The following is a 25,235-nucleotide window of genomic DNA, read 5'->3' as shown; positions in this document are numbered from 1 at the left end:
CTAGAGAATGGCTAAGCACGTCCCCTAGGTCCACGGATAGTTTGGCAGTGTCATCCACGGAAAATGCTGGCATTCTGTGCCAGGTAATGTGCTAAGCTGTGGTCTTCCTTGAAGAATTCAGAGGACTGAAGAGATTGGAACAGGTTAAACACAGTTTGTTTCAGGGAAGATTGAGAACACTTGCCAGAGGAAGTCTGGATTATGACCAAAGGTAGGTCTTAGATCAGTTTTGGGGTCTGTAAAGGAGACTGGGTTCAAGATATTGAGAAGACCCTAACGACTCCGGAGGACCAAGGGTAGACAGACTTTAAATGCTTCTTACCGAGAACAATGTGAAGGTTCTTTTTCACTTTCTCAATGAAGAAGTTGTACATAGACAGGGGAGTGACTTCAATCTTCTCTCCTTCTGTCCTGGCTGCAGTCTGCATTTTCTCCACAATTTCTGCCTTCTCGTCAGGTGGGAAGATGTTGGGCACGTCGCCTGTGTTCAGGAGCATGTTGATGTCTTCTACGTATGACTCATCCTTGATCTGGTTATCGGCGAAGAGGAACACGGTGCACTTGGCGGACACTCCAGATTGCAGCATTATCTTCTTCAGGTCGTCTCTCCAGTCGTTGCCTGTGTAGTTCTTTGTGATTTCGATCTGATAGAGCTCATAGGAGTTCATGAATGTAGACAGTTTGGTGGCGCTCTGCCGCCCGCTGCCCCCAATGCCCACCAGGAGCAGGTGGCCTTTGTTCTGCTTCAGAACTCTGCAGATTCTGGAGATGTGCTCAATGGCGAACTTGAACATGACCAAGGACATGGGGGCCTTGCTGACGCTGTTGAACTCCTCGAGATAGTATTCCATCACCGATGTGAGGACTTTCAGGTCTGTGATCTCATCATAGACTTTTACATCACTATCTGGCTTCAGAAAGTCCCCAAAGAATAGGCTACGGATGTTATCATCAACTAGCTTCCCAGTGGGGGATAGGTGGATTAGCACCTGTGAGGAAAGGCACGTGTCAGTTGGGCCCTTAGCCTGTGGCCCAGGCTGGCTGGGGGCAGTTGGGAGGGAGGGAGGGAGGGAAAGGGAGACTTGCCTGTTTTTCCTGAGCACACAAGCCATGGCTCATCAACAGAAAAAAATAGATATGATACTTGGATGTGCTGGTTTGATGACAGAACTGTAAGTCAGGTTGTGAGTGGAGGTAGAGATCTGGCTGAGTGGTTAAGGGTGTTTGTAGCTCCATGGAAAACCCAGGTCCAGGTCCCCGCACCCACATCGTCAGCTCACAACTGCCAGTTGTAGGCGCTGCCGATGCCCTCTTCTGGCCTCTGAGGGTGGCATACTCACGTGTATATACCCACACATGGGTACATATACACACACACACACATAATAAAAAAATGTGTGTATGTGCTACACATATATGGGTACTCTCAGAGGCCAGAAAAGGGTGTCAGGTCCCTTGGAGCTATAGTTACAGGTCGCTGTGGGTTGCCTGATGTGGGTGCTGGGAGCCAAACTCTGGAAGAGCAGGAAGTGCTTTTAACCATTGAGCCAATTCCCCATTCCTGACTACAGTTACTCTATTTGTTTTCAGGCAGGGTCTGGCTGGGTAGCCCTGGCTGTCCTGGAACTAACTATAGAGAGTAGACTGTAAACTCGCAGAGGTCCTCCTGAAATTAAAGGAGTGTGCCACCAAGTGCAGCCTCATGTACACATAATGAAAAATAGTAAAAGCCGGTATCTGTGTGGTCAAATCTAGCCTGGTCTACCAAGTGAGCTCCAGGCCAGTCAGGGCTCCGTCTCAAAACCCAAAAGGAAACAAAACAGACTGATATCAGAGGATGCTCACCTCTGCAGCACACACACTAGAGCTTTAACAGCACAGAGAAGGCTGGCATGGCCCCTGCATAAGGATGGCATGCAAGTCTGTATGCTGTTCTGTTATTATCTTTAAAATCACTGGCGCCTTGAAAAGTAAAAGTAATTTGTTTAAAAAAAATTTTAAAAAAAATTAAAAAGGAAAAAAAAAGTGTGAGCCAGGTGTAGTGGCATATACCAAGGAGGTAGAGTCAGACGGATCACAAGTTACAGCCTGGCAAGACTCTGTTTAAACAAACAAACAAACAAACAAGAGAACAAGCCAGAAACAACAGCAACAAAAGGAGGAGGAGGAGCAAGATGAAGAGGAAGGATGGGCCAATTTGTTATCCTCTGATTTGCTGACTATCAGCTCTCGTAAGGTCCCACAGAAGATGGTGGACGGATGGCATCATTCCCCACGGTTGGCTCTGCACCAGACAGGTGTGTGGGTGGTGTCCCTGCTCTCTGCTCTGCCTAGAGGAGGATCTCAGATGGTTCCTCCTCCTGATAGGAGGGACCTGTCAATTCCTTTGCTCTTGGTCTCCAGATGCATGCAGCACAAGACAATTTCCCCGGGGGAAACAATAGCTACTTGATAAAGCAAATTAAGATGCAAATATATAGGTTTAAAGTCTCATTCAAAATAAGAAAAAGAAAGTGTCACAACTGCGTGACACTGGCATCTTTTTTCCCAGGTTTTGGTCAAATTATAAAAACTTACGTTTTACTCCCCAAATCCAAATGTATTGTCCTTGGGATGTATTTTACGTTAAATTAGTTTTATTTTTAAATATTTATTTTTGTTTTCAATTATGTGTATTCATATATTTTCATGTTTGAGTGTGTGTATGTATGTGCAAGTGCTTGTGTATTGGATCCCCGGAGCTTTCGTTAGAGCTAATTGTAAGCTGCTTGAGGTGGGTGCCAGGATCCAAACCTGGGCCCTCTGCAAGAGTAATATTGGCTTAGTCACTGCACTATTTCCCCAGTCCCTTAAATTAGTTTAAAATAACATCATATATTAACCATTTTGAGTATACTGAAACGATATGTTGTCATAGAAATGGAGCAAAGTTGGACCAAATCAAATATCAACAAATCAAATGACTGATGTATGTGCCATTTCATGATTCAGGGAGAAGACTGGTGAGCCTTCATTGGGGGTGGAATCTAGACTCTGAAAAAAAAAATGTAGGCCCATTTCTGAGGCCAGATGCTTCCAGAAGGAGAATTACCTTCTCCATGGTCTGCTTGAAACAATTGGAGGTGGTTTCCTTGACCAGGTTGAAGAAAGTCTGTCTGTCCTCGTTGTCAATCAGGCGGTCATAAAAGACTCGGTAAACCTCATGGATCCAAAGCCGGATAAATTTTTCCACATCCTAAAGGCCAGAGTTAGTCATTTGAATGTATTAAGGACAGTGTTTGCGGTGACGGTTCAAAAAGTCTCTAAATCCTGGGGTTGATGTGAGGTATAAATAAGACAATAGATAAAAAGTACTATCCCATGCCCACCTTGGAGAAGAGTTTGTGGTTGGTAAAGTCCTATTATACTAGGTACACTGTCAGTACACATCCAGGAATATTACCACAAGATTTTGGAGACAGGAAGAGTAGAGACTGACCTGCATGTGTGTGTGGGGACACAGCAGGACCCCCTGGATCACCCGTGAGAAATCCCGAAGGTTAAAGACATAGTGGGACTTGGAGGGAATTGGCAAGAAGTTCTCCACTGCAGCTCTATAAATTGTCTGAGTTGCTTGGACCATCATCTTCCCATACCTCAGGAGGAAGAAGGAGGCAGATCAGAGACATAATCAAGCGGAAATGAGGACATCCCCTTCCCCAGGTCAATAACCAGAGAGCCATGGGGACTTCTTACCGTAAGAATTGGACATCAAACCCTTTCCCAAAGTGCCAGTCAGAGATAGAAGTGAAAATCTTGGTTAGGATCTCATCTTCAAATGCGTTGATGGAAACGATGTTCAGATGGCGAGTGAATCGTCCTGGAAACACATAGACACTTGAGTTTGCACACACAGTTCCCAGACCTAGTAACCCTGGGAGAGAGCAGAATCAGTTTCCCTCTGCTCTCATGTTCTACAGCCCTGCCATCCGAGATGCCAGCCTCTAGCCACATGGAGTTATTTATCCTTAACATTAACTATAGCATCAAGAATGGGCTTCCTCAGTTTCACTGGCTACATAAGATGTGCTCAGTAGCCACGAGTGGTTTGCTCAGTGCAAATGCAGACTACCTCCACAGTCCGTACAAGTGATGCCAACTCTGTCTCCCCTGGCACACAAGATTGGTTTTATTTTTAAGATTTTTACTTTTATTTTCTAATTTCAAAATTTGTTTTATGTATGTTATATGTATGCATGAAAGGGTGAACCATGTGTATTACCTGGTGCCCCAAAGACTGAGGACACAGGATCCCCAGAAACTAGAGTTACAGAGGGTTGTGAGCAATCATGTGGGTGCTGGGAATCAAAGCCAGATCCTCTGAAAGAGCAGCCAGCATTCTTACCTGTTCCAGACCTTACTGTTAACTGTGTTTCTGTGTGTGTGTGTGTGTGTGTGTGTGTGTGTGTGTATGTGTGTGTGTGTGTGTGTCTGTATATGCATGAATGCTGGCGTCTGAGGACTCCAGAAGAAGACATTTGATTCCCTGGTGCTACAAGTTACAGGCACTTGTGAACTGCCCCACAAGGGTCCTGGGACTTGAACTCAGGACCTCTGTAAGGACAATATATGATCTTAAATGCTGACCAATCTCTTCAGCTCACAGCATTATTTTTAAAGCTAAAGAAAATACTTTGGTTACTGCAAAATAGACAAATAATTTTTAAAAATCGTTTTGTAGAAAGCATCTATCTCATTTACAGACTCCTTTCTCTGTTCCCAAAGTCAGCTACCATCTACTAATCCACCCATCTCAGGTGTGTGGAGCCCACTGCTTTCTCCTGCACATACGCAGGCAGCTTTCAGGTCCTGGGGCTGTCTGGGGTTTGCTACTACACATCATTAGCATTTTGAGAACTGGGGCTCTGTAAGCCAGACTCATTATAACTAGTGTTTAATAAGTTTGTAAGTTTGTAAAATTTTGTTCTCTAGTTGTCTGCATTTATATGTGGATTTGGGAAAAGCCAAAACTTAGAGTGCCACTACTGCTGCCATTTTCCCCAAACTCCGTCCTTCAGCCTTTCATATGAAAATAACACATATCCAAGTAGGAAGTTTCTGTGTATTGCCTACACACTTGTTGTAATTATATGCATGTGAACATACATGCGAGCATGCACACCCAGGGGCTGGAGAACTGACTCAGCGGTTAATTGGCTGACTCAGCTGTTGTTCCGAACAACCCAGCTTCGATTCCCGGCACCCACACGGGGCTTACAGCTATCTGTAACTCCAGTCCCAGGGAATGCAACGCCCTCTTCCGGACTTTCTAGGCACTGCATACACATGGCACAAAGGCATGCGTGCAGGCAAAACACCCATACATATAAGAATAAATAATACAAAATTTAAAACACACACGTATAGTATACATTTTCCTTGTTAAAAAGGTAATAGTAGCCTGATTTTTGTATGTCTTTGTATGTTTGGTATGTATGTATTCATATTGTGTTTATGTCTGTTTGGCATGTATGTGTTCGTGCATGTATGCATACGTGTGTGTATATATGATATATTTATATATGTCATGTATATTCACATGGGTACACTGGCATTTGTGTACATGCATACATGTGGAGGTCGACAGTTGCTGATCTGGGAGCCATTGGTAAGTATGTGAATTTGAGAACAGGCGATTGTAAGCAAGGTTATTGATTCCTTACTGAATACAGTTTCACTAAAAATCAGCATTAGGGGCTAGAGAGATGGCTCAGTAGTTGAGAGTACTTGCTGTTCTTGGGGGAGGACTCAAGTTTGGTACCCAGCACCCACTGTCCACAGCTTTGGTTCCAGGGGATCTGGTGTTCTCTTCTGGCCTCCACAGGCACCAGGCACACATGCAGTGCACATACACACAACATACAAGCAAAACGCTCATGCAACACAATAAAAATATGTCTTTCTAAAAACATCAGCCTCAATGTAGTCATGCCTGACAGTGGCGAATTACAACAGGAACGAGATTGCTCTGCCAACCATGAAAGTGACCAGGCATCCTCTCTCACAGCTAACATGAGTGACTCAGCTTCTTTCCCAGTGACAATACTGGCCTCTCTTCATTCTTCCAAACTTTGGGATAAAAAATTAAGACACCAACTGATCAGATCATCTCAACTTCCTGAGAGGACCCCAGACCAGAGAAGAACACTTGTTTTTCTTACTCCCTTCAGACACCCCAGAAACCCACTTTGCCCCCTCCACCTGGCACCCTCTGAGCGTCCATGGAACATAGATACTCTCACTGGAGCCAGCGCTGCACTTGATCTCATGTGACCACACACGTGTTCCTGGCAGTCTTCCAATGCTATGTTTTGTAATGGGAGCTTTTCTGAGATCCTATTTGGGATTGAATTTGAAACCTTCCCATTGCTATGTGCTTTAGATGCAAAGACCTGTTTGAACATACTAAGTAATCTAACAAGCTCCATACGGAGCCATGGTTCTTTAGATGCTTCCGTGCTCAGATCCAAGGCAAACGTAGCTGTGTAGCTCCCCTCTTTGTATAGCACCTCCTTTTCAGTGAATAGATCAAGGCTCATCAAAGGCTCTTGTCATCTTCCTACCCCAGTACACCCAACTCCAATCATAAAGTCTGGAGTTGACCCAAACCTTCCCAGATGTGCACAAAGGCAAGATCCACAGCCTCTCCTGTCAGAAGGTTCTCAACCAATTCATCTGCAATGGCCAGCTAGGCAGGGGGGTGGAGAGAGAAAAAATCCTCCTTCTGGACATACCAGTGATGTCATTCCTTCCTCCCCCAGGGGGGCCCATGGCCGTCGCAAGCAGAACATCCACAATGTCTAGCCTGGTCGTGTCTTTCTTGTCGAACCAGTAGCCATGGTCAATCCACTGTCTCAGCAGTTCGATGGGAGGCTGGGCTCCATACACCTCTTTGGCTGGCATGTTGAGGTCATCTGTAGAAGGAGGCCATAGCCCACACACACTGTGAGTCCATGGGGTCCTCTGGTCTTATAGGGGCCACCAATAACTGTTCCCTCTATGAGAAAGTCTGTTTCCAGTTAGTAGACATTCAAGATCCAGTTAGTAGACATCCTGACCAGATGGGAAAGGGTTTTCTTTGGTTTAGACTTTGCTATCTTATTGAAGTCTCTGCTCATTATGGCTATAGAATACATGAGCTCACATCAACAAATATACATTTAACTTTTCTCCATTTTCCTTAGCCAAAATTCACTGTCTACTGTACCATGGGCATTTTGTTAATTGGTAAGCATATGGCAGTGAGGGGCCTGCCAAAAGTTTCCTTTTGTTTGTTGTGCTTTCTGTCTTGGGATTGAGTCTCACTGTATTGCCCAGGCTTATCTTACACACTATAGACACGCTGTCTGCCAGCTAACATATAATTTTCAGTGGTGATGGGGACTGATCCCAGAGCTTCTCTACATGCTTAGCAAATGCTATATTACTGGGTAAGAATCCCTCTTCCTGATTAGGCATCAAATCAACATGTAAAAGCTGAACTCCAGTGGGAGCAACAATTTGAACTAGGGCCTCTCGTGAGCAAACACAAAATGGCAAGAGTGAATTAAAGGTTCTCTTGAGAGCAAGGGCATTTTCCTTTGGAGCACATAGCTCAGCTTGGGCACATAGGAGACACTGAGCCCAATGAAGTCTCTCTTCATTCTTCAACAAAGATCAGTTTGCGTCAGCCACCATTTTAGGAACTTTTGACAAATTAACTCATTTAATGCAGATATGGCATTAAAGGGTATAGCATTAACTGTGTGAGAGACATAAAGAACTGACCCTCAGATCAGGGAGGCTAAGTCAAACTATACCTAGGGTTGAAAACTGGTATAGGAACCCAGTTCTGTTTAAGTGCAAGACTGAACCTGGATATATCATAAAAAAACAGGGTAGGAGACTTGGATAAAGGGGAAAAAAGGAAAAATAAATAAGATTCCTGCCTTTCAGGAGAAGATGTTCATTTGCAAGGATATAAATATGAAATGTGTATTATTAATATAGAAGTTTAAAATACAAGACACAAGATGACCAAGACAAGGCCAGGGGTGGGGGCGCATTATGACTACCTCCTGGGTTAGCAGCCAGCCCAGGACAACCATAACGAGGATTAATCCCATGTGTGTCTGTGGCCCAAATTGGGAAGGGGAGGAGTAGAGGAAGTGCTTTTTACATAGGTGAACATTGAGAAAAAAGTCCATGTTCTTATTTCACAAACATTTTCTAAGCAACTACTGGGTTCCCTCACTTGGTATAACTCCCTTATCTGATACAAACGGACACAAAAGTCGCTTTTGGAGGGGTCTGAGTTTAGCTCCACCACCCCAGTCAGAAGAAAAGGGAAAAACAGAGAGGAACTAGGGAGAAAAGATGGAAGAGAGGAGATGTGGTAATGGAAGAAATGTTAAATCATCTGCTGGAGAGAGTAGAAAGCTTTGGCCTCCTGAAGCTTGAATACAAGAATTTGGTCTATCCACACCCAAGTCAATACCTTACCTACAAATACCACTGCTTTCTTCCCTATGGGAGGCCCAAAAAAGCCTTTCCGCCGACGATCCAGCTTGGACATGATGATATCCTGGGTCTGGTTAGCTGAAGTTCTGGCAGAGAAATTGATGACATTGGGCAAATAGATATTTTTGGGAAGGTGGAGAAGAAAGTTGTTGGTGATGGCTGATTTGCCAGTGCCTGTGGGACCCACGAACAGTATAGGAATCTCGTGGTCCAGGTAGGTTTTTAAGAAGAATGACTGCCGGGCCGTTTCCATTGTAGGGATGATGAGGTCTGACACCTGTTTCACAGAGATAAAGGAAAATCTTGTTTGTGGACCAGATCGTGAGATTCAAGTGATTTGTCTTGAAATGTAGCTTCATTCTTTACTATCTTTATGACCTTAAGCAAACATTTAACCTTTTAAGGGTCCTCAGTTTCAATTCTGAAATGGGGACAAACATGACATTTAATACACAGTTGCCAGAGATCAAATGGGACCAAACACATAATGGTGAGGGCTTCGTCCCTGTTTTGTAGATGAGGAAGCAGAGGTACAGCAGGCCTTCCTCAATAGGAATAACGTGGAAAGTAAGGGAATAGAATTCCAGCTTGTATGATTCCAAAGCCTACCTTCTTAATACTAAACTGCCACAAAAACCAATATTAAGGGTCAGTGCCTAGCTTCTACCTTTGAAACTTGCTTTCAATAAACTAATCTGCCTTGTCTCAAACAAGATCCACCTTGCATGTGCCACCTATTCTTGATCTTCTAGAAGGGTTGGGTGTGATGTGCTTTTGGCCCGAAATATCTCCAAAAGACTCATGTGTTGAAGATTTGGTTTCCAGTGTAGAAATGTTTGGAAGCGGGGATTTTTTGAAGTAATTAGATTGTGAGGGATTTGACCCAATCACTAGATTAATCCCTTCATGGGTTCATGATTAATTTGTTTATTGGAAATTGGTAGACAAAAGAGACAAGGCCCATTGACAAGGGTAGAGGGGTCTTTGGAGCACATTTTTCAAGGCCATCTTCTATCCCTGTTCTTTTTCTCTCTCTGCTTCCTAGGTGTCACAAAAATGAGTATGTTTTCTCTGCCAAGACCTTCTGCAGTAATTTTGTACCTCAACACCAGCCTGTGGCAATGGGGCCAAGTGAGCATAACATAAAACCATGAGCCAAAGTAAGCATTTCCTCCTCTGAGCTGACTCAGTGGCACAAAGCTAATGCCACATGAGCCCAGGACTTGTTACTGATTTACTTTTCCCAGCATTGAGATTCTGGGTCTTTAGACCCACACCCATTAAATCCCCCACTTTTTTTTTTCAATATGGGAATTGAATATATTCTTCCTGGGCCTCAGATCCTAAGTGGAGCTGGAGACCTAAGTTATAGCTTCTGGAATCCTTTATTTCTTTGGGAAGAATGTCTTACCTAAGTTTGAATTCTCTGAGCCTGAACTCTGTAATCAATCATTTCGTCACAGCTGAGCCCTTATTGGGGCAGGGAAAGATGTATGTTATATGTAGCAGTCTCCTCATTTGAAAAGGAGTCATGACCTTGAGCTGCTGTGTGGGATGGCACTGGGGAGCACCATTCATGTACTTTGTAAATGTTGCTTCCAAAACCAAACTTGACCTTGGCTTGGATGCCACTGAATCTATGCAGCTTGGAAGCTTTTGCAAACAAAAGCTTGGCTTCTTTTGAGAAATAATTTGGCTAAATGAAAGGAAGCAGATGGGTATGATCATTAAAGCAGAGAAGAAAATGATCAAGTCTAGTAAGAGGGTGCAGTCAAGGATGTCATGCTTTTATTATCCTGAAGCCTTTCCTTCAACCCTTTGAGGTAGATGACAAAACAGGCTAGAAGCAGGCCAGAATTCTCAATGAAACCACTTGGCCAGTTAGTGATGCTGAATGCAGGTTCAAGACTCCCAGTTTACAGCGTAGATTAGGAACTTAAATCCAGCTGGATTTCACCCAGTGTTATTTTCAGCTACTCAAACGATCATTTGACAAGGGGAAAATACCCATGGAGCTGAAAATACTTTCTACATTGGGCTCTTGTCCATATGAATTTAGTACAATTTCAAATCCCTGGATTTGGGCAACAGAGCTGTAAAAGGACAATTAAAGCCAAGGATATTAGTACTGGGGTTTCTTTACAGCACTCAGCCCCTGGGTGTGTCCCGAGAGCAACACAGAGACATCCCTGCCTAAAGCAAACTTGTGAGTGCAGCTCCTGTCCCACTGGTATCTGACTTATCTACATCCTCGTGCTTCCATCCACCGTCTAAAACCCCACTCAGAAGATCTGCACAGTCACCTTAAAAAGATAAATAATGGCCACCAGGTTATAGGAATGGAAGCACAAGAATGCTCATTTTGTAGAGTCTTATAGATCTATGTGCATTAGCCACTACCAAGGAAATCCATTGATTGAAACCTGTCTTTTTGAGCTCTGCTGGAGGAAATCTTTCTCTGATGGTATAAAGTGGGTTTCTTAGGCTTAGGCAGCCAACAGGTCGTTATGATGCTATGGATGATGACAAAAATCAGAATTGCAACTAACACCTATCTAACACCTACTATATCCCACATGGTTATTGTGGTGGTTTGAATAGGAATGGCTCCCATAGACTCATGTGTTTGGATGCTTGGCCATAGGGAGTGGCAGTATTAGGAGGTGTGGCCTTACTGGAGGAGGTGTGGCCTTGTTAGAGGAAGCATTGTGGAGGTGGGTTTGGAGTTGATATATGCTCAAGCTACACTCAGTGCGGCACATAGTCTCTCCTTGCTGCTTGCTGTTCAAGATGTAAACTCCTTTGTCTCCAACACCACGTTGGCCTGTATGTTGCCATGCTTCCCACCCTGATGATAATGGACTAAACCTCTGAAACTCTAAGCCAGCCCCTATGAAATGTTTTCCTTTATGAGAGTTGCCATGGTCATGGTGTCTCCTCACAGCAATGAAAACCTAACTAAGGCAGGTGTGTATACTACCTTCAGTCTTCTTGGTGATCATTCTTTTTTTTTTTTCTTCCATCTTATGGTTATGTAAACTGAGGTGGGGAGCTTGAAGCCTAGGTAAGGAATCAAGGTCTCTCCAACATTAAACTCTATGCTTTTGAGGGCTTGATCTTTGCAAAGCACTCTGTGGAAATGCTCACAGGGAACTGGTAGTTCTTCCACCCGGAAGGGTACTTGGGAAATTCCAGAAACCACAGCATTGCCTTTACCTTTGCATTTGCAGGAATAGTCTCCTCCTCCTTGGTGATATAGTCTGTCCACGCATTCCAGTGCCCGCTACCTTGTTTGAGGAAGTAAAAATCATAGATGCTTCCTGCATCCAAAGAAACAGAACATGCCATCAGCACGTTACATTTCATATTTGAGGAATTTGACTGCCCCAGCTACAGGCATCTAAAACACATACTCACCAGTCCTGGCATACCTGTGGTGACACTTACCTGTCACTAGTAACTACAAATGGAAGCAAAAAGTTTAAAAAATCAGTGTCTTTATTATCCATATAAAATGGTAAATGAAGATTATGTAAATTATTCCTGTTTTATTCTTTGGGACAGGAACCTGCTTTGTTTTAATGTTCAATTTCATTGAACTTGGACTCTGTATGTAGCCAAACCTAACTTACACCTTATTTTTAAAAGTACATGCATTTGTTTACTTTGTGGGGTGGGGCTTGTCACCACTCGTGTGGAGGTTGAAGGACAATTTATGGGAAGTCAGTTTTTCCCCCCACTGTGAAGGTCCAAGGAGTCAGACTCAGGTTGTCAGCCTTGGGAGCCATCTGGCCAGCTCCCCGGCTTACAGTTGTGAGCCTCTCCCCTTAGCCTCTCCAGTGCTCGGATGACGTAGTCAGTTACAGTATCCCCCTTTCTCTGTCTCCCCATCTCTCTGTAGTGTATGTGTGATGCGTATACTTGTTAGTGTGAGTATATGCATGTGCGCCAGCAGGTGTGTATGCATGGATGTGCTCATGGCTGTGGGCGTCAGAGTTGATGTCACGTGTCTTTCTTGGTAGTGCTCCGCCTTAAGTCTCTGGAGACAGTCACTCACTGAACCTAAAACTCACCGACTGACAGACTGGCTAGTCTATCTTTGTGCTCCTCAGCACTGGGAGTACAGGCTGGTACCATTGTGCTGGCATTTTGCTGGCATTTTATGTAGATTCTTGAGATTCAACTCCGGTCCTCATGCTTGGAAGGCAAGCATTGACTTATTGACTGAGCCATCTCCACAGCCCCACCCCAACCCCAGCAAGCCAAACTATATTTTTAAGATTTTATTTTATTTTATTATGTATGAATGATCTATCCGCATGTGTGCCTGCATGCCAGAAGACAGCACCAGATTCCAGTATAGATGGTTGTAAACTACCTTGTGGTAGCTGGGAATTGAACTCAGGACCTCTGGAGGAGCAGACAGTGTTCCTATCTCTTGCCCTTGCCAAACTATTCTTAATAATAAGAGCAACACATTTGTAAACAACAAAAAAGAAAGTAATAAATAACTCTAAATCTCTGTTGTACAGCAATTTTCTCCCAGATAAAACTTCCATCTTGGAGGGAATGTCATTAAGAGGCTGGAGGTTATTCTAAAAGGAGTGGAAACATTTTATCCAGGATGAAGGCTCTCCCCTTCAGCTCAGGAAGTAAACAACCCAAAGGCTTCAGGAAGTCCCTGAAACCAGCCAGATACTCTAGAGCTCTCCTTTCCCAAGTCTATATAAGCAGTAAGGACAGCTAAGAGACACTCTTAGAACAACAGAGCTGCTGGGAAGGAACACTTCTCTAAACTCTCTAGCTTGAACTGTCTGCATGTTGTACAGTGTGTTCCATGGTCCCAGCTTTTGTGAACTGTCACTCATGCTAGGGTGAACTTTGGTGATGCAGCTGTCTTTTAGTCATTTCCACTCTTGTAACTCCTCACCCATATTCCTGTGAGTAACCTCAACGAAACTCGTTGTTTACTAATTTGGACTTTTATGCTATCCTTACTTTGCTCTATCACTGGCTGTCCATATGGAACAAGTAGATGTCTGTTCATGTGCCACACATGAATAAATCTCACGTGTAGAAATCAACCTTTGATGCTAGTTCCTCCAGCCCTTTCTCCAGGTGCACTAATATATTAGAGATGCGATAACACCCTGACGAGCAGGTGTTTTATAACAATGAGAACATAGGACATACACAATTTTAATACACTGATTAAAAAAACTTCAGCTATAGCTGAGCATGGTGACACAAGCCTGTAATCCCAGCACTTGGGGAGGCAGAGGCAGGCTGATCTCTGTGAATTCGAGGCCAACATGGTCTATAAAGCGAATCCAGGACAGTCAAGACTACAAAGAGGAACCCTGTCTCAAAAAACAAACGAAAACAAAAAAATTATCTATGTGTAATGGGAAGCCTGTAATCCTAGTGTTTAGAAAACTATAACAGGAGAGTTGCAATTTGTGAGGCCAGCCAGAAACACATCTAAGACCTTGTCTTTAACAAAAGATATTTAATTGTCCTTAGGTATAGCAGAAGACAATTGTGAAACAAAAGGTTCTCTTGAACTTCAGATATTCATTATTGACTATAAGAATACTGATTCCACAAAGGTGTGTGTGTGTGTGTGTGTGTGTGTGTGTGTGTGCTCACACCCACAGATACATGCATGTCCTTGTGAGCACAGCATGTGGAGTCAGAGGACCGTGGGTATGGCTTTTCAGGTCTCTTCTACATTGCATTTGAGACAGGGTCTCTCATTGGTCTGAAGTTTACCAAGTAGTGTAGGCTAGCTGGTCAGTGAGATCTAGGGTCTGCCTGTCTCTGCCTCCCATCTCAATCTCTAAGATTACAAGTACCAGCTGCCACACCCAGCTCTTTAATGTGGTGGACTCAAACACATCATTATACTGTGAGGCAAGCACCTTAAAAACAGAGCCATCACTTCAGTCCCCAACGGCATTTCTTAGTTAGAACAAAAATCAAACCTGGAAGGAGTTAAAATCATTATGCTTCTTAAAAATTCTTTATTAATTACACTTTATTCACTTTGTATCCCCCCTGTGGTTCCCTCCCTCCTCCTGTCCCAATCCCTCCCTTCCTCCACTCTCTGCATGCATGCCCCTCCCTAAGTCCACTGATAGGGGAGGTATTATTTTTCCTTCCTTCTGATCCTAGTCAATTAGGTCTCATTGAGTGTCTTCTTCTGTGGCCTGGTAATATTGCTTCCCACTCAGGGGAGGTAATTAAAGAGCAGGCCAATCAGTTCATGTCAGAGACAGTCCCTGTTCCTATTACAATGGAACCCACTTGGATACTGAACTGCCATGGGCTACATAAAAAAATTCTAGTCTCTGAAGAAAAAATTAGAAGAAAATATCAGAAGATGGAAAGATCTCCCATGCTCATGGCTTGGCAGGATTAATATAGTAAAAATGGCCCTCTTACCAAAAGCAATCTACAGATTCAATGCAATTCCCATAAAATTACCAACACAATTCTTTACAGACCTTGAAAAAAAATTCTCACCTTCATATGGAACAACAAGAAACCCAGAATTGCTAAAACAATTCTCTACAGTAAAAGATCTTCAGGAGGTATCTCCATCCCTGATCTCAAGCTGTACTATAGAGCAACAATACTAAAAACTGCATGGTACTGGCATAGAAACAGAATGGTGGATCAATGGAATTGAAGACCCTGACATAAATCCACACACTTATGGACACCTGATTTTTGACAAAGATGCCAAAACCATGCATTGGAAAAAAGACAGCATCTTCAACAAATGGTGCTGGTCTAACTGGATGTCTACATGTAGAAAAATGCAAATAGATCCATACTTATCATCCTGCACAAAACTAAAGTCCAAGTGTATCAAAGACTTCAACATAAAACCAGAAACACCACTTAGAAAAAAAAGTGGGGAAGAGCCTTGAATTCATTGGCACAGGAAACAACTTCCTGAACAGAACACCAAGAGCACAGGCTCTAAGAGCAACAATCAATAAATGTGACCTCATGAAACTGAAAAGCTTCTGTAAAGCAAAGGACACTGTTGTCCTTATGCTTTTAAAAGTCACTTAATCCAGTATTCATTAATATAGTAGTCATTGTTGTAAAGTAAAATTTAAATATACAAAATAATAATAATATTTTTAAAAACCATCAGGTACCAACCACTAACTAGCTCAATGATTATCAATGTCTAGCAACTCTTGCCTTGTCCACTTTCTATCACCAATTACCTTCCTCCCCCTTCCTTTTCTCTGTTCCCCTTTTTTCCTTTTCTACCTTTTCCTTTTCCTCCTTTTTCCCTTTCTTCCCTTTTCTGTTCCCCCCTCTTTTCCCTTTCCCTTCTTTCCTCCCCTTCTTCCCATCTTTCCCTTCCTCTTGAGGGACTTCCCTTCAGTCCTACATTCAGCAAGAGCTCTCTCTGTTTAAATGTAAACACTTGCAGCTCTAAACATTGTCTTAGGGCTTCTTAAATTTTATCTTACAAGTTTTTCTATGTTGTGTTTTAATTTACACTCAGTTCTAGAATTTGTTTTCCATTGATTTTCTCAATGACTCAGTCATCACTTGATAGAATTTTATTCAATCTCCATGATTTTGTTTGTGTTCTTTAGTTTCTCTTGATCTTGATATCTAGTTTTATTCTATTAGGAACAGATAAAATACAATAGATTATTTTACTGTTTTGTATTTGTTAACTGTTGCTCATGTTCTGGTATATAATCTGTTGTATAAAAAGTTCCCTGGGGTGCTGAGAAGAATGTATTGTGCAGTGCTTTTATGGGATATTATGTCTGTTATATACATTTGATTTGTGATGTGATTTAACTCAGATATCTGTTTATTTTTTTGTTGTATTGACTTGTTTATTTTTGAGGTTGGATACTGAAGCTACCCACTTACTATTGCATTGTGGCTAATCTGGTTTTATATCAATTTGTATGTGTTATGAAATTGAGCGTACCAGAATTTTGGTGCATACATGTTTAGAATTGTAACATCTTCTTGGACTGTTTCCTTAATCATATGAAGTGACTGTCTTAGTTAGGGTTTTAAAGATACCAAGACTAAGGCAACTCTTATAAAAGAAAACATTTAATTGAAGCTAGCTTACAGTTCAGAGGTTTAGACCATTATCGTGACAGAAGAATGGTGGCCTGCAGGCAGACATGGTGCAGGAGAAGTAACTGAGAGTTCTACAGCTGGATCAGCAGGTGACAGGAAGTGATTGTCCTCTGACAAGGGCACACTTACCCTAGCAGGGCCACACCCCCTAACAGTGTGTCTTTGGGTCTATGGAGGCCATTTTTATTCAAACCATCACAGTAACCATCTTTATCTCTTCTACATTTTTAAAGTAGATTTTTGTCATATATTAGAACATCAACAATTGCTTGTTTCCAAGTTATCTTTGCTTGGAATACCGATTTTTTAAAACTTATGTTGAAAAATTGGTTAGCCCGGCAAGCTTGTCTTGTTGTTTCCCCTTACAGCTTTCAACATACTTAGTTTATTTTATATGTTTTTCATTTTCCTTTTTGATTTTTTTTTTTCACTTAAAAAATGTCTGTAACTGAGAATTTCGCACCAACTTTCTGAGGTTATTTGTTTGACACCAGGGCTCTGGTATCTCCCGCTGACTGGCAGGGGAGTTCCGCAGACCATATTAATCCTCTACAATAGCCTCTCCCTCCCCCCTTGCTCTTTTCTGGTCAAGTTTCCTATTTTGCTTTGCTATTGAAGTAATAATTTTTCAGCCATTGCCCACCTCTTCTGATAGCTGTGATCCAATTTTCCCATTTATTCCTTGAAAAGTCTTAAGATTGTGCTGGCATTTCCACCTCTGTTTTCCAGACATCCAAGTCACTCCTAAAGTCTTTTTAACGTTTTTATAGCTTTACCTTTTGGATTTAGGTCTGGTGCATTTTGATTAAGTTCTGATATACAATAAAGTGAAGGTTAAGTTCATTCTTTTACACACCTATTCAGCTGTGCTAGCACCATTTGCTGAAAAGATTAGTTTTACTATTTAATTATCGCGCACCTTTGTAAAAAAATTAAGTCACGTCAAATATGAGGGTGTCTATTAGTATCAGTTCCATTCAGTTAAGGTGTGTTCTATTCATCAGAAATTCCTGGATCATCCTCTTCTTCTCCCCCTATCTCCTTTCCCCACAAATGTCCCATCTCCCTGTTGTAATATAACCAAGAAAACTCTTCCCTGCGACCAGTTTATCTTACTCACTTCCTTGGTATAATTCAAAGATCAATAGATACATGGCTGCGGCTACAAGGGTTAAGGGAAGGAGTTGCCACTCCTAGACAATCTGAACACTGCACCACCAGTCCCCCGTCCCCAGAAACTTACCCAAATTTTCTGAGTCACTCTGCTCCCACAAGCTCATCTCACATCCATGCCAGCATGAGTCAGGAATTGTGCAAATACTGTAGGTAGTTTTTACTGACCAACTTCCCCCAGCTGAGGTTCTCCAGCATTATGATAGGACTTCCCTGATTGTGGGATTCTCTTGGCCTTTTTTGCAGCTTTTCTACTTTTCACAGTCTACTTTCTCCATATTGATCACTGCCAGTGATAATTTTCAGAATTTTTGATAACTTTCCCACGATCCTCCTTACAGTACCATTACCTTACTAGGTTCCTGAGGTAGTGGGTTGAGTGATGCACCATACCTTTAAAGCATGCCTTTAATCTCAGCACTTTGAATCAAAGGCAGGCAGATCTCTGTAAGTTTGAGACCAGCCTGTTCTACAGAGTGGGTTCTAGGCCAGCCAGGGCTGTTACATAGAAAAACCCTGAAAAAGAAAGAAAGAAAGAAAGAAAGAAAGAAAGAAAGAAAGAAGGAAAGAAAGAAAGAAAGAAAGAAAGAAAGAAAGAAAGAAAAGAAGAAATAGTACAAGTGTGTAACAGTAACATTTTTCTCCTTCTTTTGTGTTATTGGGCTAGTCTGTGCCTTGATTTAGGCCAAAGAACAAAGATTTAACTAAACAGGACCTACCAGCTATGTTCTTTGGGCAGCATGACCATTTTTCACGTCTTTGAAGTGGATCTGAGTTTATGCTAAGTCTGGGAAAATCACTATAGACAACGACTAAGCTCTTTAGGAGGCAGGGTCCTGTAGAAGGAATCCAGATGAGACATGTTCCTGCAGACATCAGTTGTTCTTCAACTCCTGGCTTCCCCGTCACCATGTGCTGCCACTGTAATGTGCTGCCTCAGGCCCCAAACCAGTAGGCCAACTCACTATGGGCTGAGATCTCCAATGCTGCGAGCTTCCTTCTAGTTGACCATCTCAGGTGTTTGTAATATCAACAACGGAAAACTGACCAGCCCGGAAGCAAATAAAGCAATTGCAGAAGAAAGGAAAGGAGGTCTGGTCTTTCCCCGGTGGCTGCTCAAAAAAGGCACTGAAAATTAAGCAGCTGTTCACCTGCCTGCTGGCCACTGTTCTGGGGAATGGTGACATCATCCTTGTCTTTTTTCTTTTTTTCCATAGCTGAGAGGTCAAGAGATTCACAGAGCACAATGAGGAAGGAGATGGTGTCCTAACACTTGACACTGTAGATTCAGAGAAATGGCCTCCAACGTAAGGAGCCACAGAGCTATCATGCACATATTAAACAAATAGAAAAGGCTGCTTCTAGCAGTTGGCATTAGTTGATTATATGTTGCCACTGGATCTTGGCCATTCAGCTGTTTTTTTTTTTTTTAATCTAGAGCACAGATCCATTTTAAAGATGTCTTATGAATATTATTTACTCTAATCATAACTTACATCAATGATAAGTTTGAAAACTACCAGGAGATAGTTATCCTGGGGACAAAAGGAAAGATAGACTTTCTAACCGTTTGTTCACACCGGTCACTTGAGGTGGGTCATTTTACTCTTGCCAACAGCGTTTGCTTGCTTATTTCTTTTATGTGTGTGTGCGTGTGGCATGTATGCATGCATCTCACATGCATGTGTTTGTGCATGTGTACAGGTATATGTGTGCATGCAGCCCAAAGCTACTGTTGGAAATCATACTGGATCATCCTTCTTACTGGTTTTGAGGAAAGTTCTCAATCACACCCAGAGCTTTCCAACATGGCTAGTCTCGTTAGGTCAGCTTCCTCTGGGGATCCCTTGTTTCTACCTTCTGAGGCTACTGCCACACTCACTGGGCACTTTACGTGCATTCTGAGGATCTGAGCTTCAGCTCTCTTGCTTGTGTGACAAATACTTGAAGCACTGGGCCATCTTCTCAGCCTACCAAAGCCCTTTCTGACTCCAAACTACTAAGCAGTTAGGTCCAAGGAAGTATATGAAGAAGCCAGTTGACTGTGCCTGCTGGCAGTTGACAGGACAAGAAGGAAGAGTTGAGGTCACCAGAGTGCACATGGACATTACAGAGGAAGTTACCTGGAAAAAGACGTGAAACCTTTCATGTCCCTGGCTCTCTTGCTGCAAAGAGGAAGGAAAGATGTCATTGGCGAATGGGCTAAGAGTGGGATCAAAGGCAACCCATGAACCATGACTGTAGGCACAGAGGGTAAAAAGACTAACCTTGAGGGCTGAGGCAAGTAGAAAACAATATATGGAAATGCAGTGTAAAGGGCAGCATGGAGGCCAACCTGAGGAGTGTATCTCTGAAGAGCATTCAGTGTGTGACTCGCTGGCTTCAGGAAATGGGTTGGCAACCTCATCAAGGTGCAAAAGGCGTCAGCCAAAAAGAACAAAAGAAACAGGAACAGAAAAGCATAAGGGAGAAAAAGGCTGAGATGAAATGGCAAGATGAGATCAAAAGTGAGATGTCCAGCCTATTAGGAACAATGACAACGGTGATAATGATGGATATCTGCTGACAATGCTTGGTTAACACTATTATCCTGTTATCTATATAAAACTCTAACACTATTACACTTTATGTATTACACTATGTGACATCATTACACTATAATTTATCTTAAGTATTTTTACATGTATCTGCTCATGTAATCCTTCCAGGAACACCACAGACATGTTTTATTATTGTTGTACGTATTTTAGAACTGTGGAAATTGAGAGGGGCTAAAGAATTTGCTCCAAGCCTGCCAACTTCAAAGTGTGGAAGCCAGAATTCCAGCCCTAGTGGTTTTATTTTGGAGTGTGTACTTTTAACTGTTACATTAAAAAAATAGCAGGGGCCAAAATATGCAAAGGTCTGATTAAAACTATTCAAGGTGGCCAGGATACTAATTGAAGTTGAGGGTGACTGGGTATTAAAATAAAAACCCACTCAAAAGGATATAAAACAAAACCAAGGAAATAGTATATAATAGATACAGAAGGGAGAAAATACAACTTTCTCTTGCTGACTAAACAGAGGAATCAGATTCCAGGCAGAATAAATAAAAGGAGACCTATGTCTAGACATAGTCTGTCAAAACAAAAACAAAAATACCACCTACAATAGAACATTAAATAAATAACACATGAAAAGCAAGCTATCACTATATATAAAATTCAGCCTCGTTTATAACTAGAACGAGAAGAAATTTTAATTACTTTCTGTTTTCACATTTAAATGTGAATAGAATGACAAAACACAAGGAAAAATGGATAGAGTATCAAGAAGAAATGGGAAAAATCCAATATTATGACTGAGACCATTTGATAACCTCTATCAGTCAGAAAATGAGTCAGAGAATAGTTAAAATGAGCACCATGATTGTAAACCACAGCAGAATTAGAATAGAAACCAATAAAAAGGAACATAGCTAGAAGAATCTTGAAGTCTTTCAAGATTAAATGAAACTGACACATGAATCAAAATAAAGTACCAAAGTCTTAGAGATGACTCAGACCTCAAATCTCAGAGCTAAAGCATGGCTGCAAGACCAACAGTGGTGAAGACCAGAGTTTATATCCATAGTACCCATGTAACACCAGGCTGGGCTTGTTAACTGTGGTGGTCTGAATAGGTGTGGCCCCCACAGACTCATGTGTTTGAATGCTTGGCCCAAGGGAGTGGCATTATTAGGAAGTATGGCCTTGTTGGAGAAAGTGTGTCATTGTGGAGGCAGGCTTGGAGCGCCCAGTGAGACACACAGTCTCCTTCTGCTGCCTGTAGATCAAGATGTAGAGCCCCCAGCTCTTTCTCCAGCATCATGTCTGCCTGGGCACTGCCATGGTTGCCACTGTGATGATAATGGATGAACCCCTGAAACTTAAGTTTGCCTCAATTAACTGCTATTCTTTATAAGAGTTGCCTTGGTCATGGTGTCTCTTCACAGTAATAGAACCCTAACTAAGACAGCAGGCTGCCTGTAATTTTGACACTCAGAAGGTCGCGGAGGGATCTCCATAGCAAACTGGCTAGACAGACTAGCTACACGGTCGAACTCTGGGTTCAACTGAGAGATTCTGCCTCAATGAATAAGGTGGACAGGGCCTGAAGAAGACTGCCAGCATTAACTGTGGGTCTCCATCTATGCACGCACACATGTACCCACAGAAAAGCACATATGAGAAAAAAAAAGACCAAGAGAAATTTAAAATTATTACGACCTAAATGCAAATTAAAATGCATTTCAATACCTGTGGGATGTGGTGAAAGTAATTCATAGAGAAGATTTTAGCAATGCAGAAAAGGAAAAATATTTAAAAATCAACAATGTAAGTACATTTTAGAAAACTAGAAAAACAAGGATAAATCTAATCCAAAATAAATAATAAAAGTATAACAGAAAACAATAAAATTGGCAATGAAAAATTACTGGAGAAAAATCCACAGAACCCAAAGCAGTCAGTCTTTGAGAAGGTTAATTGATATATTTTCTGGCCAGTGTTACAAAGAAAAAGGGAAAAAACAGATTATTGATATTGGGAAAGAGAAGACATGGAGATTAAAAGAATAATGAAGGGACACATAAACAAGGGTACCTTATAAATTTGATACTTTACATGAGACAGATCCAATTTCACGAGAGATATTTTATCAAAATTAACATAAAGAGAAATAGTTTCTATACTCTACTTTCATTAAAGAAACTGAACCCACAGTTAATACCCCCAAAACAAAAACAAACAAGCAAAAAACAATAAAAGCATCAGGCTAGGTTGTATTCATTGGTGAACTCTCACAAATATTTTAGAAATGATGCCCAGTGTCCATCATCTCTTCTAGCAAACACATCTCATTCTACGAGGTCAGCATCATCCAAATGCCAAAACCAAGAATAACCATTTCTCATGCACATCCACATGCAAAGTCCTCAACAAAACATTAGCAAATTGACCAAGGAAGATTGACTACAGGTATGTAAAGCTGGCTCAACATTTGGAAATTGTTTTGCAATCTATGTTGTTAACATGGAAAGAAGAAAAATCACATGTCATATGATTTTCATATTCACAAACCTCCACTGTGCTGGATAGTTTTTATGTCAGCTTGACACAAACTACAGTCAGCTGAGAGGAAAGAACAGCAATTGAGAAAATGCCTCCATAAGATTGGGCTGTAGGCAAGCCTGTGGGGCATTTTTCTTAGTGCTTGATGACCACCAGCTGCAAAGGTGGTCTTGGGTTGTATGAGAAAGCAGGCTGGGCAAGCCATGAGGAGCAAGCCGGTAAGCAGCAGCCCTCCATGGCCTCTGCACCAGCTCTTGCCTCCAGGTTTTTGCCTTGCTTGCGTCCCTACCTTAAAATGCTTTTGATGATGAATTGTTATATGGAAGTTAGTGAAATAAACCCTTTCTTCTTCAAATTGCTTTTGATCGTGATGCTTCCTCACAATAGTAGGAAAGTAAATGAAACAGGAATTGGTACCAGGAAAGTGGAGAACTGCTGTGACAGATCTGACCATGTTGTTTTGGGGAAGATTGTGGAAGGACGCTGGAACTTTGGGATAAAAAAAAATCCATTGACTGTTGAGAGCTCAGTGGGCTGTTCTATAGGAACCTAGAAGATAAGAATGTTGATGGAAATGCAGATGATGGAGACTTAGCTTATAAAGTTCAGAGCAAAGTTTAAAACCTCTCTCAGGGCCATTATAATATTGAATAAAGAATCTGTGGTGTCTGGTCAGCTGGGGCTGAAGAATCAGCTCTGATTAACAAAAGACCAGAAATTGTGGTACATTTACACAATGGACTACTACTCAAAAATTAAAAACAAGGAAATCATGAACTTTGCAGGCAAATGATGAGATCTAGGAAAGATCATCCTGAGTGATGTATCCCAGAAGGAGAAAGACACACATGGTATATACTCACATATAAGTGGATACTAGACATATAATATAGGATAAACCTACAAAAATCAGTACACTTAAAGAAACTATGCAAGAAGGAGGACCCTGGGTAAGATGGTCAATCCTCACTCAGAAAGACAAACGGGTGGACATTGGAAGAAGGAGAAAACAGGAAACAGGACAGGAGCCTACCACAGAGGGCCTCTGAAAGACTCTACTCAGCAGTATATCAAAGCAGATGCTGAGACTCATAACCAAACTTTGGGCAGAGTACAGGGAATCTTATGAAAGAAGGGGAAGATAGTAAGATCTGGAGAGGACAGGAGCTCCACAAGGAGAGCAACAGTACCAAAATATCTGGGCAGAGGGGTCTTTTCTGAGACTGATACTCCAACCAAGGACCATTCATGGATAGAACCCCTGCACAGATGTAGCCCATGGCAGCTCATTCTCCAAGTGGGTTCCCTAGTAAGGGGAACAGGGACTGTCTCTGATATGAACTCAGTGGCTGGCTCTTTGACCACCTCCCCCTGAGGGGGGAGCAGCCTTGTCAGGCCACAGAGGAGGACAATGCGGCCAGTCCTGATGAGACCTGATAAGCTAGGGTCAGAGAGAAGGGGAGGAAGACCTCCCCTATCAGTGGACTTGGAGAGAGGCTTGGGAGGAGATGAGGGAGGGGGGGCTTGGGAGGAGATGAGGGAGGGGTCTACAGCTGGGATACAAAGTAAATAAACTGTAACTAATATAAAAAATAAAAATTTAATTTAAAAAATCAAGACTTATTAAAAAGAAGAAGACCAGTACCACTGAAGTAAAATCTTTGCTTTGTTGGGACAACTGATACTGGCTAGCTAGAGCTGAGGAGACCAGCACCACCGAGATGGAATCTTCTGGGAAGTGTTTGCTCAGGGTCAATGTATCCTAGAGGTTGCCTAGGCGATCCCCTGTGCTGGCAGCCAAACGTGGTAGTGTGTAAGAGTCTCCCGGGTGATATTCATTTTGACATGAAGGGGTCATTAGAGAGCCTTTGAGGCTTGGTACCGTGAAAAGGGTCAAGGAGAGGTTATTGGTGAAAGTGCAGCCAGGTTGTAGTGAAAGGCCTCAGCGTTTTGGAGACAACAGTACCATGGGAAGACTTCCAAGGATAGCAGCAGCTACGGAGTAGAGCTGGCCGAAGCCTAGAAGATGAGCTGTGTGCACTGTGCAGAGCAGAGTCAGAGAAATGACCCAACCGCTCTGGAGGAGCTCAGAAGATCCTGAGTGGATCCCAGACACTGGGCACTGAGTTATTTACACTGTTGGAATTTGGTTTTGCTTTGTTCACGTTGTGATTGTGCCCTGGTTCTTCCCACGTGAAATAAAATATTTTATTTCACTAGAGCCCAAGAGTCTTTGAATTTTTAAAGAGATTTTGGAGTTTTGTTGAGACTTTGGATTTTAAAAGAGCTTGGATT

General features: G+C 42.2%; 1 protein-coding gene and 1 non-coding gene across 2 annotated transcripts in view; one reads left to right on the top strand and one right to left on the bottom strand.

Moving 5' to 3' along the window:
• The window catches only part of Dnah3 (dynein axonemal heavy chain 3), a 167,569-nt gene that overhangs the window by 46,982 nt on the left and 95,352 nt on the right, over window positions 1-25,235 (bottom strand). The window contains exons 41-47 of the mRNA XM_060366203.1: window positions 11,755-11,858; window positions 8,521-8,815; window positions 6,774-6,953; window positions 3,736-3,859; window positions 3,479-3,635; window positions 3,092-3,235; window positions 323-989 (exon numbers count right to left, since the gene is read on the bottom strand). Coding sequence (XP_060222186.1) covers window positions 323-989; window positions 3,092-3,235; window positions 3,479-3,635; window positions 3,736-3,859; window positions 6,774-6,953; window positions 8,521-8,815; window positions 11,755-11,858 — 1,671 coding nt within the window. The remainder of the gene's footprint in view (window positions 1-322; window positions 990-3,091; window positions 3,236-3,478; window positions 3,636-3,735; window positions 3,860-6,773; window positions 6,954-8,520; window positions 8,816-11,754; window positions 11,859-25,235) is intronic.
• Window positions 1,838-1,944, top strand: LOC132647845 (U6 spliceosomal RNA). Its single transcript, XR_009586185.1, has one exon. It is a non-coding gene; the product is annotated as a U6 spliceosomal RNA (small nuclear RNA).

This window comes from Meriones unguiculatus, chromosome 14 (assembly GCF_030254825.1).
Source record: "Meriones unguiculatus strain TT.TT164.6M chromosome 14, Bangor_MerUng_6.1, whole genome shotgun sequence".
Taxonomy (NCBI): domain Eukaryota; kingdom Metazoa; phylum Chordata; class Mammalia; order Rodentia; family Muridae; genus Meriones; species Meriones unguiculatus.
This window is presented reverse-complemented; position numbering and strand designations above follow the sequence as displayed.